This window comes from Triturus cristatus, chromosome 4_2 (genome assembly GCF_964204655.1).
Source record: "Triturus cristatus chromosome 4_2, aTriCri1.1, whole genome shotgun sequence".
In the NCBI taxonomy this organism is placed as follows: domain Eukaryota; kingdom Metazoa; phylum Chordata; class Amphibia; order Caudata; family Salamandridae; genus Triturus; species Triturus cristatus.
This window is the reverse complement of record NC_140586.1, coordinates 239299960-239315509: the sequence shown is the minus strand read 5'-3', so window position 1 is coordinate 239315509 and position 15550 is coordinate 239299960. Positions and strand designations below refer to the sequence as shown.

General features: G+C 51.2%; 1 protein-coding gene across 1 annotated transcript in view; it reads right to left on the bottom strand.

The window, feature by feature from the left end:
• The window catches only part of TRIOBP (TRIO and F-actin binding protein), a 422974-nt gene extending 408095 nt beyond the window's left edge, over positions 1-14879 (bottom strand). Inside the window, exons 1-2 of the mRNA XM_085601384.1 lie at positions 14850-14879; positions 14064-14201 (exon numbers count right to left, since the gene is read on the bottom strand). Of these exons, the coding sequence (XP_085457510.1) occupies positions 14064-14201; positions 14850-14864 (153 nt within the window). The 5' untranslated portion in view covers positions 14865-14879. The remainder of the gene's footprint in view (positions 1-14063; positions 14202-14849) is intronic.
• Between the last annotated feature and the right edge of the window lie 671 nt (positions 14880-15550).

The window sequence follows — 15550 nt, the reverse complement described above, 5'->3', positions numbered from 1 at the left end:
CCGTGCTGCAGGCCTACGCGTAGCATTTGATTACCACGCCCTGGCCCACTCAGTGCACTTTACTAGGGGCTGACAAGAAAACCAGACAGCCAATCATGGAAACACCAATCCATAACATACTTTACCACAGGAGCACTTGCACTTTACCACTGATCAGAAGTGCGAAAAGTGCGCAGAAACACTACGCCAGCAAAAACAGAGTCAAAACCGGGAGGGCAGAAAGCAAAAACTCAGGGGAAACACGCCAAAAGATGCCAAGTCTAACAGTCAGCTAACACTTTACTCCCACAGATTTCTCCTAATAAATTTGGGCAAGTCAAGGCTGTCAAAATTTAACTGAGGAAAAATGCCTGAAAAGTACCAGCCATATAAATGTTAATGAGGTAAGCAGTATATGTGCATATCATTCTCCTTTATCAGGGACAAACTCATAGTTGGGTGCTAATTAATAACACCCGCAAAAAAAATTGATGGACAATGTGTTTTTTGCACACCCTGCCATTTCAGTTTGGACCCAGCTATATGCAAATCAGTCTTGACCCTGCTCCTCATGGAAACAGTCCAGCCCGAACTGCCAAGCCAGGTCCTCCCTGGACCAGAATCAAGCATCCTGGGACCGGTTTTGGGGTAACACCCCTAATCAGCCAGGCTAGCTTGTATCCAGTGGCACAGTAAGCACGAGACCCAAGTCTGGGCATACCCTTCCTGTTTAGGGTGACAAAAGCAAAAAGAATAATTGATGGATGAAATGCTGAACAAATCAAACATTCACCCCCAGTAACAGACTGGGTTTAATCCATAATTTTTTTGCTCACCACATCACCCCAGTTTGGACCCAGACATGCAAATCAGTCTTGGCCCTGCTCCCTCGTGTTAATTGGGTCACATTAGCATACTTGTCTCCCTAACGAACTCGCCGCTTGGCTCCAGGGACTTCAGAATGAGGCAGCCTGAATGTGCCATAATTCAACTCCATCACTCACTATTGTTTTGCTATAGATTCCAGGATGAAATTTAAGGTCTTCTGCACAATCCACAAAGCAGTCTGGGACAACGGACCTAAATACCTACAGAAACTGAAACCTCACTACAGCCCAACAATAGACCCTCGCTCAGTGTCGGCCCAACAGAGGAACCAATGATCCATCAAGAGATTGAAACACTATGGCAGATAATCAAGGGCTGTATTACATAAGTGCCCTGGGGGCGCAATGGGCATTTGCGTCCTTTTTACATGCCCCTGGGGCACTTTGGTATTACAGAAGTGGCTGCAGATGCTTGTGCGCCCCCTTCTGTAATACTGGTAGCGCTAGTGTACACATTGCACCAGTCCTTCTTCAAAAGGGCGTTCCCTCATTTGCATGGGGACGTGGCCTCATGCAAATGAGGGAATCCCTTTGCCTCTGTGCCCGCGCGCTATTACAGATGTGGGTGCAGATGCAATGAAGCTCTCAGGAGGCGAACTGACAGTGCGCTACCTAAAAGGTGGCACACTGTCAGTGTGCCCCCTGATTGCTGCTCTCTGGAGGGGGGAAACAGGGTCCCATGGACCCCCAGGCATCCCCTTGCAGGCGGGTGCAGTCACTCTAATCCCGTTTAAAAGTGCAGGCAGGTTCCCGCCTGCACTGTGAAAACACATAGCGTCTTCAAAGCAGGCGCTCCTTTTTTCACATGAATGTGCTGCCCCTAGGGTAGCACGAGTGCACGGCTGCCCTGGGGGCAGTGCATTCCATGTAATAGGGCCCCAGGTGTGCAAAAGCTGCAAATCTGGAATTTCCTAACCCCAGCTTGATAGTGGTAATCGACTACAGTAGATTCATGAAACTTCTGAAAACTGAGCTTTTCAAACTCACTTTCAGTTGACCTCAACAAAGAACATGGGTCATAAGTGAGGAAGCATGGAATTAGAGCTCAATGTAGGATACATTTTGGGGGCTGCAAAACCTGTTATTCACAAACGCACAGAATTTATGACTGCTAAAGAATTTTGGGATGTGTAAACCCTCTTTCGCAATTTAGAAAAGCTCTTCCAATTTGCTAAATTAATGCTGCAACTTATTCTGTGTTGCAATTAGAAGGGAGAATGAAAAGGGCGTCCTTGCCTAATTAAGATTTGCAATGACATATCAGTAGTTTGTGACTGTAACTACAGTTGCAAACCATTGCTCAGATGGTGGTACCCAAGACAGTGTGGTATCAGATTTCGAAAGGGACAGCTTCTGATTTGGCAATCCTATCAGGCCACAGTGGTCAGGGGCACAGCTGTCTTCCCAAACAGGATTTTTTTTTTTTAAATTGAGCCCGGGCAGCACATGCGCTGCTCTGTAAGGCATGCTGTATTTGGTATATAGACTATCAGGGACTTTGGACACACCCACCACTTTTGGTAGGATACTTGGGCAGCTTTTTAAATTCCTTTTCTTTGGTTGGTTATTATTATGCATCTGTCCCACCTTTCGGTACTATGTTCCCTCCCAGTGGACATCACCAATTGATTATTTTGGTTGGCCAGCTATGGAAATCTCTTGACTCCTCGCTTGCACACCCTCCCCCTCTCCCATCAAGCACAAATGCAGCGTCCATCCATGTCGTTATCTGGAGGAGGAACATTTAGGCTCTTTTCTACAGCCCACTGACCGGCTGAAGAACGTCATGGGATCCCAGAGGTAAGAACAAGATTAAACAAGTATTTGCAATTCAAAAGGTCTCGCATTACTGAAACTTTGACGTATTGGCGCTGCAAATAATAATGCAACGCCAATAGCTCAATCTTTTAGTTAAGCGAGAGCTATTGCTTTGCAAATGCATGTTAAAGTACACCTGTCTGTCAAGGCTGCCCGTGGGGCCACGTAGTGGCCCCTCAACAGGGTGGCCGCCTTAGTGCCACTGGAAGGCACTGGAGTCGGCCTTCTAGGCTCCCTGGGCGTGGGACCAGGGGGACATCCGGCCGGCCACTTCCTGTAGTGGGAGGGGGGACAGGGGTACATATACTGTCCCCCGCCCACTGGGCAGTCTCTTGACCGCTGCCAGTCTGGTTGTGACGGTGGCCACTCCCAGACCTGTGGAGGAGTTACAAGGCGATCCAGAGTCTGCAAGATACCAATAGGTACTTTATGCAGCAGCACAACAAGGGTGCTAAGCCAAGGATACCCAGGGATGTCTTGGCGTTGTCCCCTGGAAGAACTACGGCGCCCCGTTAGTCCTATGGGCGGTTGTGGGCCTGAGCAACCGGGGGCTGCCTGGAACGCTCCGCCCACCTTTTGGGGGGGCCTGAGTAAGGGAGTGGATTGGTGGTCCGCTGATGGGAGGGGTGGCCCCTCCCAAGAATTGGTAAACACCGATTGGCGACGCCCACTGTGTAATTTGGCTCATCAGGCGGGCAGGTGGCATAAGGGTTGGCCTGCCCTGGGATCGCCCGTACGATAACCCACCATGTTGGCATATTTGTTATGCAAATAAACCTTCAACAATTTTCTCCACTAACAAGGTGTTGTGTGGTTTATTGATGTATTTTTCTGCATGATAACTGACTACTGTTGCCGATATTGGCACTAAGTTTGATGGACATGGGCTGCTTTAAAAAATATATTTCCTGTTTGAGAATAGAAAGGGGGAACAAACGTTTGCTGGCCTTTCTAGGTCATCCCTGCATTTGCAGACAACCGCAGGCGGTCACAAACTGCGACCTCCCGAGTTAATATTCATTAGGCAGGACATTTGGTGACTCCCTGTGAATACACATTTTGTGATGTGACCTCTATTTTCATAGAACTCATCCCAAAACGCATTTGTATTCGTAAACCAGTTGATGTGCAATCTGCACATGGTGGTGTGCGCCCAAAATGAATTCATCGGGGCCTTGGTTTGCCACCCGATGCGACAGGACTCTAACAGCCCCTTTCGAACCTCAAACGGAGACATAAGCTGTCTATAGAACTCCTTGATACATATTAAACGCTGTGATTGACGTACGAGTCGTCCACTCAACCACTGGCCCCTTGGAATCCATTGGATTCCTACTAAATACCTCTCTGAGGTTAAGCATGCCTTCAACTCCCCGGAGTATTACAATTCCATAGCTGCCCAGTCTTCTCTCTCTGCTAGAGGCTGGGCCACTGGAATTATATGATTCTGTGGCCGCTGCGTTTTCCACATAATTATAGATCTGCCGCACTTGTCACTTAATCCATCATCATCTGCAGATTTTAACAAAAAAAATGTTTCTAGCTCAAACTGATCAAAAATGACTAACAACCCTACCACACACGTTGCAGGACAGTGATAGATCTTCTGCCACGCAGACGTAGGTCCCCTTTCAGTTGCTGGATGCTGTATTTAGGTGGTAAACTCATATTAATGTAGTGAAACTCTTGCCCACCTAGAATTAACGTGTGAAGAAATGACAAAGTAGTGAATCAAAACTGCTCCAAAAAGTGCCGCATTACAAACGCATAATTTGCTTTTTTCTGCCACCCTGCCGCATAATGTGTTCCTCCCCTGCCGCATAATTCCAGTGACCTAAACTATAGGGTGTCGGTGCTCCCTAGTGTAACTGTGTCCCCTGTCTCTCCCTCTCCACCCCAGATCATGGCGTCATTATTCTTAAAGCTCCCAGATGTCCGCCCGCTTTTACTGATTTTACATGTTTATACGGACAGGAAACAAAATGTTTCCCTGTCTGTATTTATTTTTTAGAAATGGAAATACAACGAAGATAGGTCTTCCTTTGCTCACTCCCTAGGCTGTCAGTCAGGACTGCTGGTCCAATCGCTGTAAAGACTGACAGCATGGGGATTAGAACAAGAAATGAGATTCCCTTAATTATCTGCAGATGACTGCGGGTATTATCATGGAAGTAGTCTAATGAATGCCTTCGTGTATTATTTATGCCTGCTGCAGGTACCAAACTCCCAGGGCCACCCAAGGGTAGTGCACATTTACCGAATAAATAAGGGTGAAAATATGCCGAACACTACTGTTGTAATCTCTCTCCCTTATTTTGTCACCGAATACTAAGCACTGCTAGGTATACAGGGAGAAATAAGCATAACATAAATACATATGTAATGAGGAGGCAACGCTTACAAATAAATATGATGAAACCCGGGTACATTTTTTTAGGGCAGGAGCTATATAGCGCGAACTCGACTCGAAGGTACTGGAGCGCTTTACATGAGCGCTAGTTACGTTACACAAGGACACGTTCGTTTTATACAGCATTTATTAATCACGATTAAGTGATTTGCCCAAAATCACAGGTTGTTGAGTCCCTGCCGAGACTCGACCCCGGTTCCCCAACTTCGAGGTAGACCGCTCTAGCCGTTAAGCCACATCCTCTCTTATAAATAAGCACCGGCCTCTCAGTCGCCCCCAGATATCTCTCTCGCTGGCGCCGCTCCTCTCTTTCTCGGGCACCGGACCCCGTCGGGAGGGTGCCCACAACGCGTCTGGGGCACGGCTCACCAGCTGCTCAAAAGGAGGCTGACCTCACCCCCAGAGGTGGACTCTAGCCACGGAATGAGTAACGGTACCCCAGAACCCCACGCACCCCAGTGCGGCATCCGCTCCAGGCCAGAGGTGCCCACCCCTCCCTAATTCCAACGTCCATGAATGTAGACTGAATTACCTCTTGGCACGATGAACTGTACACCTTAGTGGCTCTTTTTATCCACTCTGAAGGGGCGGGGCTAGGTCTCCTGCCTGGATCAGAACCTGTGAACAGCGGGGAATAGAGATCTGGAGGCACGCGCAACAACCTATGTTACTGAGCTCAGAACCACTGACCAGGGGGCCACACACCGATCCATTCGGCAGGCGCATGTACCACATGAACTATCTCAGTAATTGCCGACCTCATAGCCTAAAGGTTACAAACAGATCTCTGCAGCTAGTTCGTGAACCCTCTACACTACCGTATTGAGATCGGATCAAACTGCACACACATCTCTCCATCAGGCACATTCATCGTCTGACCTATGACCCTAGAATCAGAAAAAAATGACTTGTATTTTACACACTGATCTCCGCAAGAGGTGCATTGACTCCATGAGGTGTCACGCATTGTTGGATGGAAGTTGTGATCCACAGGTCAGGCTCGGGTATCAGTGCAGAGGCATTCCCTCAAGAGCTGGATTACTGGGCTCGAGCTTGTGGTCTGCCGGTCACACAAAGGTAAGTGGGCGCCATTACACCCGAAGCTATTTATGGGGACCGCACTTGCGGCCTGCAAAGCGCACGCACACACATCTCTGCGGCAGGCGCGTTATCCTCTGAGCTGTCTTACCTTTCTCTAATCTGTCAGTGACCCAGTACCGCAGCCCTCCCGTACCGGGCCGTCTGTCAGCGCCGCGCCGGCTCCATCTTCCCTCGGGCTCCGGTGCTTTCTCATGGAGGGCGGGGACCGGGGACGTGCGAAACTTTATCACCCCCGGCGTATCCATTACCTGAGCCCTGGCTGGCACCGCTGCGGCCCGCTGGGACTCACAGGCGCACAAAGGCCTGGGCACCCGACACCTGTGGGGAGCTGGGGAGGGAGCGCACCCAGCGAGGGTGAGGTGAGCACCTAGGGAGGAAGGGGTGAGCACCTAGGGAGGGAGAGAGTAGCACATAAGAGGGGAGGGAAGAACACGCGGGGCAAGGGGTGAGCACCTAGGGAGGGAGAGAGTATTACACAGGAAGGGAGGGGGGACACGCGGGGCAAGGGGGAACATGCGGGGCAAGGGGCAACATGCGGGGCAAGGGAGAACATGCAGGGCAGGGGGAGAACACGCGGGCAAGGGGGGGAGAAACACGTGGGCAAGGGGGGGAGAACACGCGGGCAAGGGGGGAGAACACACGGGCAAGGGGGGGAGAACACACGGGCAAGGGGGGGAGAACCTAGGGAGGGAGTGGGTATCACACAGGAAGGGAGGGGAGAACAAGCGGGGCCAGGGGTGAGCACCTAGGGAGGGAGAGGGTATTACACAGGAAAAGAGGGGAGAACACGCGGGGCAAGGGGTGAGCACCAGGGGGCAAGGGGTGAGCACCTAGGGAGGAAGGGGTGAGCAAATGCAAAAACAACAGTTGATGGACAGAATGCAGAACACTGTCATACATTCACCCCCAGTACAGAGATCTGGGCCTAAATCCATCGTTTTTTTGCTCACCATGCCATTCCAGTTTGAATCCAGCCATATGCAAATCAGTCTTGACCCTGTGCCTCATGGGAACAGTCCAGTCCGAACTGCCAAGCCAGGTCCTCCCTGGATTGGAACAAGCATCCTAGGACCGGTTTAGGGGTTTCACCCCTCTTCAGCCAGAATAGCTTGATTCCAGTGGCATGGAGAGCACGGGACTCACGTCTGAGCATACCCGTCCCACTCGGGGTGACAAATGCAAAAACAACTGTTGATAGACAGAATGCAGAACAATGTCATACATTCACCCCAGTACAGAGATCTGGGCCTAAATCCATCGTTTTTTTGCTCACCATGCCATTCCAGTTTGAACCCAGCCATATGCAAATCAGTCTAACCCTGTGCCTCATGGGATCAGTCCAGCCCGAACTGCCAAGCCAGGTCCTCCCTGGACTGGAACAAGCATGTGGGGCAAGGGGGGGAGAACACGCAAGGCAAGGGGTGAGAACCTAGGGAGGGAGAGTGTATCACACAGGAAGGGAGGGGAGAACACGAGGGGCTAGGGGTGAGCACCTAGGGAGGAAGGGGTGAGCAACTAGGGAGGGAGAGAGTATCACACAGGAAGGGAGGAAGAACACGCTGGGCAAGGGGTGAGAACCGAGGGAGAGAGTTTCACCTAGGGAGAGAGTATCGCGTAGGGAGGGAGAGAGTATCAGCTAGGGAGGGAGCTGGCTTGGCAGTTCGGGCTGGACTGTTCCCATGAGGCACAGGGTAAGACTGATTTGCATATGGCCATATCTGAACTGGGGTGGTGGAGTGAGCTAAAGAATGATGATGGATTAAACCCAGATCAGTTGACTGGGGGTGAGTGTTTGATTTGCTCAAACGCTCCATCCCCTTTGGTATCACCTACGGAAAGAGGGCTGTACATCTCGGGGGAGGAGTCACCTATGGGGAGAGGATTGTACATCTCTGGGGAGGTGTGCACCTATGGAGAGAGGGTTGTACATCTCGGGGGAGGTGTCACCTATGGAAGGAGGGTTGTACATCTTTGGGGAGGTGGCACCTATGGAGGGAGGGTTGTACATCACGGGGGATGTGTGCGCCTATGGAGGGAAGGTTGTACATCTTAAGGGTGGCTGCACCTATGGAGGGAGGGTTGTTGTGCTTCTATGGAGAGAGGGTTGTACATCTCGGGGGCGGAGTTACCTATGGGGAGAGGATTGTACATCTCGGGGGAGGCGTCACCTATGAGGAGAGGATTGTACATCTCGGGGGAGGGATGCACCTATGGAGAGAGGAATGTACGTCTCGGGGGAGGTGTCACCTATGGAGGGGGGATTGTACATCTGGGGGTGAGGTGTCACCTACGGAGAAGGTTGTACATCTCTGGGGAGGTGTCTCCTAAAGAGAGAGGGTTGTACACCTCGGGGGAGATGTCACCTACGGAGAGAGGGTTGTACATCTTGTTACCTATGGAGGGAGGGTTGTACATTTCGGGGGAGGTGTCACCTATGGAGGGAGGGTTGTACATATCAGGGGAGGAGTCACCTATGGGGAGAGGATTGTACATTTCCGGGGAGGAGGGTGTATCTATGGAGGGAGGGTTGTTGTGTACCTACGGAGAGAGGGTTGTACATGTCGGGGGAGGTGTCACCTATGCAGAGAGGGTTGTACATCTCCGGGGAGGTGTCACCTATGGAGGGAGGGTTGTATATCTCGGAGGTGTGCACCTATGGAGAGAGGGTTGTACATCTCGGGGGATGGATGCACCTATGGAGAGAGGGTGTACATCTTGGGGGAGTCGTCACCTATGGGGAGAGGATTGTACATCTCGGGGGAGGTGTGCACCTATGGAGAGAGGGTTGTACATCTCGGGGGAGGTGCCACCTATGGAGAGAGGGTTGTACATCTCGGGGGAGGTGTCACCTATGGGGCAAGGGTTGTACATAGAGAGATTGGGAGGGAGGGAAAAGAGCAGAGAAAGTGTGACAGAAATAGTATGAGTAGAGATTAAAAAAATAATTTTCAATGCAATAGTTTTCGCATTTTATGGTATTGGCATTGTAAATGACAAAGGCTTTTATTTATCTGTTTTGATAATTAACACATACATAAGCATTGTCAATTACAATGCCAATAGTTAAAAATCTTGTAAATGCAAGACCTATTTCATTTCAAAGACGCGGCCACCATTGTCCCGGGCAGCATGGAAAGCATTGCAAGAAAGCAAGTTGTGCCTGCAGTAGGAGAAACTCATTAAAGAAAATAGTTCTTACAGATTAAATAAAACATGCCATGTAACAACAGAAGTAAAAGGGCCAGTCCTCATGGGAGGTTAAAAATGAAGACTAGGTGGTACTGAGGGGAGGACTAACAAGCCTATTAACGAATCAGAAGCCAGCATTTACCAAGGACAATGACACAAGGCTCGACCTAATAAGGGCAGCTGAAATTGTGCGGGTGCAGCTTTTTTCGCACGGTTATAGATTTGGAGAATTTACCATACAATCCGGCATCTGCTGCATAACTTGCAGATCTTAATCAAAAATATTCTTTCTAGCTCAAACGGTCCAAAAGTTACTAAAACATGAAGTGGAACGTGTTACAGAGCAGTGGAAGGCCCTCAGCAAAGGTTTACTGCTCAACTTTCTGTTGCTTATTGCTATATTTGGGTGTTAAACTGGTACTAATGAGGTGCAACCAATGCCCAGTGTTAACAAGTGTAACAAGCATTGGCAAAGCCAATGGGTCTCACCTATACAAGAACTACTGGCTTTAGCAAAGCGTTTTTGCCATGCTGAACACCAGTGTGGCTGCTGTTCAGCATGGCTAAAAATGAGTGGCGTGGAGTATCCTAGGGTGGATTGGGGGGGGGGAGGAGGTAGAATGTCACAGAGTTGAGTAGAGGGGAGTAGAGTTCAGTGGTAGAGAGTGTCAGAGTGCAGTGCCATAGAGTGGAGTGGAAACGGGGGGGGGGGAGTGGAAACAGGGGGAGGGGGGGGGGGAGTGGAAACAGGGGGGGGGGAGTGGAAACAGGGGGGGGGGGAGTGGAAACGGGGGGGGTGGAAACAGGGGGGGGTGGAAACAGGGGGAGGGGAGTGGAAACAGGGGGGCAGAGTGGAAACAGGGGGGCAGAGTGGACTGAGGTGGTGGGTGGATTGAATTGGAGTAGATTGGGGGTGGTGTGGGTAGAGTGGCTTGGATTGAGTGGAGTAGGTTGGATCGAATGGAGTGGGGTAGACTGGAGTGGATTGGAATGGGGTGAGGTGGACTGGATTGGAGAGGATTGGATTGAACTGGAGTGGGGTGGATTGGACTGGAGTGGGATGGACTGGAGTGGGAGGGGGGAATGGGGTGGGGTGAACTGGAGTGGAGTGAATAGTATTGGCATGGGGTGGAGTAGACTGATTGCAGTGGAGTGGATTGAAGTGAGATGGATTTGATTGAGTGAGGTGTATTGGATTGAGGGGGTAAATCGATTTAGTGGGGTGGATCAGATTGAGTGGGGTGGGGTGGATCGCAGCAGGGTGGATCAGAGCGGGGTCAATCAGAGCGAGGTGGATTGGATTAGGGTGTGGTGGATTGGAATGGGTGGGTGGATTGGATTGGAGTGGGGTAGATTGGGGTGAGGTGGACTGGATTGGATTGGATTGGATTGGAGAGGTATGGATTTGAGTGAGCTGGACTGTTTTGGATTGGAGTGGGCCAGATTGGAGTGGGGCGGAGTGTTTTGGATTGACGTGGGGAAATGATTTTGTATTGGAGTGGGGTGGAGTGTTTTGGATTGACGTGGGGAAATACTTTTGTATTGGAGTGGGGCAGATTGTTTTGAATTGGAGTGGGGCAGATTGTATTGAAGTGGGGCAGATTGTATTGGAGTGGGGAAGATTGTTTTGGATTGTTTTGAATTGGAGTGGGGCAGATTGTTTTGAATTGGAGTGGGACAGATTGGTGTGGGTCAGATTGGAGTGGGGCAGATTGTTTTCGATTAGAGAGGGGTAGATTGGGGAGTGAGTGGGGTGGACTGGATTGGGGTGAGGTGGATTGGGTTGGGGTAGATGGATTGGGGTGGGGTAGATTGGACTGGGTGGATTGGATTGGGGTGGGTGGATTGGATTGGGTGGGATGGATTGTGGTGAATTGGGATTGAGTGGGTGGATTGGGGTGAGGTGGATTGGAGTGAGGTGGAGTGGGGCTGATTGGAGTGGTGCAGATTTGAGTGGGGTAAAATGCTTTAGATTAGAGTGGGGATGATTGGAGTGGGGAAGACTGGAGTGGGGAAGACTGGAGTGGGGAAGACTGGAGTGAAGAAGATTGGAGTGGGGAAGATTGGAGTGAGGGAAGACTGGAGTGCGGAAGACTGGAGTGCGGAAGACTGGAGTGCGGAAGACTGGAGTGCGGAAGACTGGAGTGCGGAATATTGTTTTAGACTGGAGTGCGTAAGATTGTATTAGACTGGAGTGAGGCAGATTGTTTTGGATTGGAGTGGGGCTGATTGGAGTGGGATGGATAGTTTTGAATTGGAATGGGGCAGATTGTTTTGGATAGGAGTGGGGCAGATTGAAGTGGGCGGATTATTTTGGAGTAGGGTGGATTGGAGTGGGGCAGATTGGAGTGCGGCAGACTGGAGTGGGGCAGAGTGGCGTGCGGCAGACTGGAATGGGGCAGAGTGGCGTGTGCCAGACTGGCGTGCGGCAGACTGGCGTGCGGAAGATTGGGCGGATTATTTTGGAGTAGGGCGGATTAGATTGGGGTAGACTGTTTTGGATTGGAGTGGGGTGGATTGAAGTGGGATGGATTAGAGTGGGCTTGATTGTTTTGGATTGGAGTAGGCAGATTAGAGTGGGCAGACTGGAGTGGGCAGACTGGAGTGCGGCAGACTGGAGTGCGGCAGACTGGAGTGCGGCAGACTGGAGTGCGGCAGACTGGAGTGCGGCAGACTGGAGTGCGGCAGACTGGAGTGCGGCAGATTGTTTTAGACTGGAGTGTGGAAGATTGTTTTAGACTGGAGTGCGGAAGATTGTTTTAGACTGGAGTGCGGAAGATTGTTTTAGACTGGAGTGCGGAAGATTGTTTTAGACTGGAGTGCGGAAGATTGTTTTGGATTGGAGTGAGGCAGATTGTTTTGGATTGGAGTGGGGTGAATTGAAGTTGGGCAGATTGGGGTGCGTTGGGAGGATAGGGGTGTGATGGATTGGAGTGGATTTGATTGAGGTGGATTGGGATGAATTGGAGTGGGTGGATTTGATTTGTCTGGAGTGGACAGGACTGAGTGGGATGCAATGGTGTGGGGAGGAGTGGGATGTACTGCACAATTTTGTGTTAAAGCATCCTTTCGGAAATCGCACATAAAGAAATAATGTTGTTTTGACTCATCTTTTCAATACAGCGCCCACGAGCAAAAACGAAAGAAAACATGAGTGCAAAGTGAGAAAAGACGACCTGGCAAAATAAAAATAAAATAAAGTTAACAACAGGAAATAAATCTTTGCAATTCTGTTTGTCCTTCTGAGTAGGTCAGAGAGACAGAGAAGGGCAAAGGAAAGGGGTGAGAGAGAGAGAGAGAGAGAGGGGGAAAAGAAGAGACGGAGGAAGGAGTGAGAGATAAAGAGGAAAAAAAGAAGGAACAAGAAATGGAGAAGCGGGGTTGAGAGGGACAGAAAGGAGAGTGTGTGGGAGAAAGAGAGAGTGAGTCAGACAGACGAAACATTTAACTAATTGAAACCACAAGGAGGAAAGATGAAGGAAGAAGGGGGTAGAGTGGAAAGAACTCAGGCACAGAGGGTGAGGGCAAGAAACACCTGGTATGGAGAGGGAGAAGAGACTCTCGGACAGAGGTGAGGGACCCCGGAGACAGGGTCTCTGTGACGGTGAAGCTAAGACTCAGGAAGCAGAGAGGAGTAGCTCAGAGAGGAGTAGCTCAGAGACGAGAGGGGTGTCTCAGAGTGCTGAGATGCGTGGCCTGGGGACAGAGATATGGTCTCGGGTAGCCTTAGGGCAGAGAGGGGCGAGTATGGGACAAAAAGAGTTAAACTCCTGTGAGAGTGAACGTTTCCCTCCAAGGGCGGGGAGGGGCGGCACTGACTCAGGGGCAAAGAATGTTAAACTCCGGGGGCAGAGAAAAGAGACTCATGCGACAGAGAGCTTAGCCTCAGAGGGACGCCCGAGGCGGCGGGGAGGAAGAGACGGGGCCAGAGAAGGGTTGGCTCCGGGACAGACCGTGGCAGCCCCAGGGACCTGGAGTCACACAGGCCGAGACATACGGGTCTAAGGGACAGAGATGCGTGGCTCGGAGTCACACTCCGAGCGCAGGGAGTGGTGGCCTCAGAGCAGCGAGGGCTGACAGAGAGGAATGGACTCGGGACCGAGGGGTTGATTCAGGACAGAGAGGGTAGACTTAAGAGACAGAGACACACTGACATCAGCGAGGGGTGGACTCATGGGGACAGAGCGAGCAGACCCAGGCTACAGAAAGTGTCAGACTCACGGGACAGAGAAGGGTGTCTAAGGCCACAGAGCGTGCCACACTCAGAGGGCAGCAGAGAGACATCACTGAGGCCGCAGTGTGTGTCCGGCAGGGGGCAGAGAGACATCACTGAGGCCGCAGAGTGCCACACTTGGGGGGCAGAGGGAGTGACCTCACTGGGGTCACAGAGAGTGCCAGCCTCAGGGCGCAGCGACGCGTCACCGAGGCCACAGTGTACCCGACTGAGGGGGCACAGAGGGGGCACAGAGGGGTCACAGAGTCGGACTCGCGGGCCAGAGAGGGGTGACGTAGTTTGAGAGAAGGCGCCCGCAGCGGTGTCTGTTCCCAGGCCATCGCCCCTTCACTCGCAGGCCTCCCAGGGCTGCGTTCACCTCCTGCAAAGGCTCGTTTTCCCCACACTACAAAGGGCCCCGTCGGCTCCTGTTGAAATATTCATGGCGGCTGAGGCCAGCCCTTACCTGAGCCCCGGGGCCCAGCTGGTGGTACCTCAGGCCACGGAAGCAGTGCTGGCACCGGCCCTGGGCGAAGAGGTTCGCCTCAAACTTCTCGCAGCGGGCGGGAGGGTCCTCGGAGGGGTGCAGCAGGCTCCAGGGGGTCTGAAGGAGAAGAGAGGCAGAGAGAGGCTCTTATAGCAGATAATGCTTCGACAAAAGAGGCAGGATGGGGAGAGAGGTTCCCAGAACAGGGACAGCTTCGAGAGGGAGCTATACCCCGGGGTGTGGACAGGTGCTCCGATGACAGCAGTGCTGTGGGAGGGACAGGCTGGGGCTATGGAAAGATGCTCCTATGCCAGGAATCTTCAGGGCAGGGAGGGACAGGCTGGGGCTGTGGGGAGAGGTTCTTATATCAGGAATCTTCAGGGCAGGGAGGGACAGGTTGGGGCTGTAGGGAGAGGTTCTTATATCAGAAAACTTAAGGGCAGGGAGGGTGAGGCTGGGGCTGTGGGGAGAGGTTCTTATATAAAGAATGGTCAGGGAGGGACAGGTTGGGGCATTGGAGAGAAGTTCTTATATCAGGAAGCTTCAGAAACGGACTGGGTGGGGCTGTGGAGAGACCTCCCTAGGACATGAATTACTTCCACGGTCGGGGAGATACAGGCTTGGGCTGTGGACAGAATTCCTTGTAACATGAATATTAAAAAAGGGCCAGGCATGGGTGTGGAGAGGTGTTTTGTCAATGAGAGGCTCCAGCTCCAGGCAGACACCCAAAACCCTCCGAGCCCCCACACCCCTTCTCTCACTTACCTCAGCCTCCTCCATGACTCGTCTGGTCCCTGGTCCTCCCCGGGGTCACCCACACTCATAGCAGCCTCCCTGTCCACACAAACACAATGATGAAATACCTTGCCAGGCAACTCTATACCATGGTATAATGCCAGCCAAACCCTCTCCCATTGGAGACCTCTTTTACGGACATTTTGTATGCTTTCACATTCTGTGACTCTTCAAAAATCAATTTAACTCTGGATGTGAAATATCACAGTGTCTCCTTAAAACCTCCCTCACGGCTGTCGTGCAATGCCAAAAATGTCCTAAATACCATCTGACCATCAATTTCTGTGCTAAAAAACAGTTTACTCATTCAGCGACAAAGGCCCACATTTCCTAAAGTTTTGAGTAGGCACTGGTGCAACACGACACAACTAAAAATTGTATCAATTTACTCATCATGTTAAAGTCCCACATGTGTATTGCAAAACTGTGTAGTGTCCTTCAAGCTTGCCCAGAAACCCGAGCAAATGTAGTGTAAAGTCTTAAAACGTTTTGGGCTTCCTCAACACTGAACACCGACTCAGGATCTGGCAGATATTTCAGTCGGAAGCGTTTGTCAGGAGACGGCGGGAAAATGGAGGATCCATTCAAGATCTCTTGAGGTCGCCGTGCCAAAGAGGCAAACGTACCCAAACTCACGACTATGCGGATGTTCACAAACATGGGCAATGCTT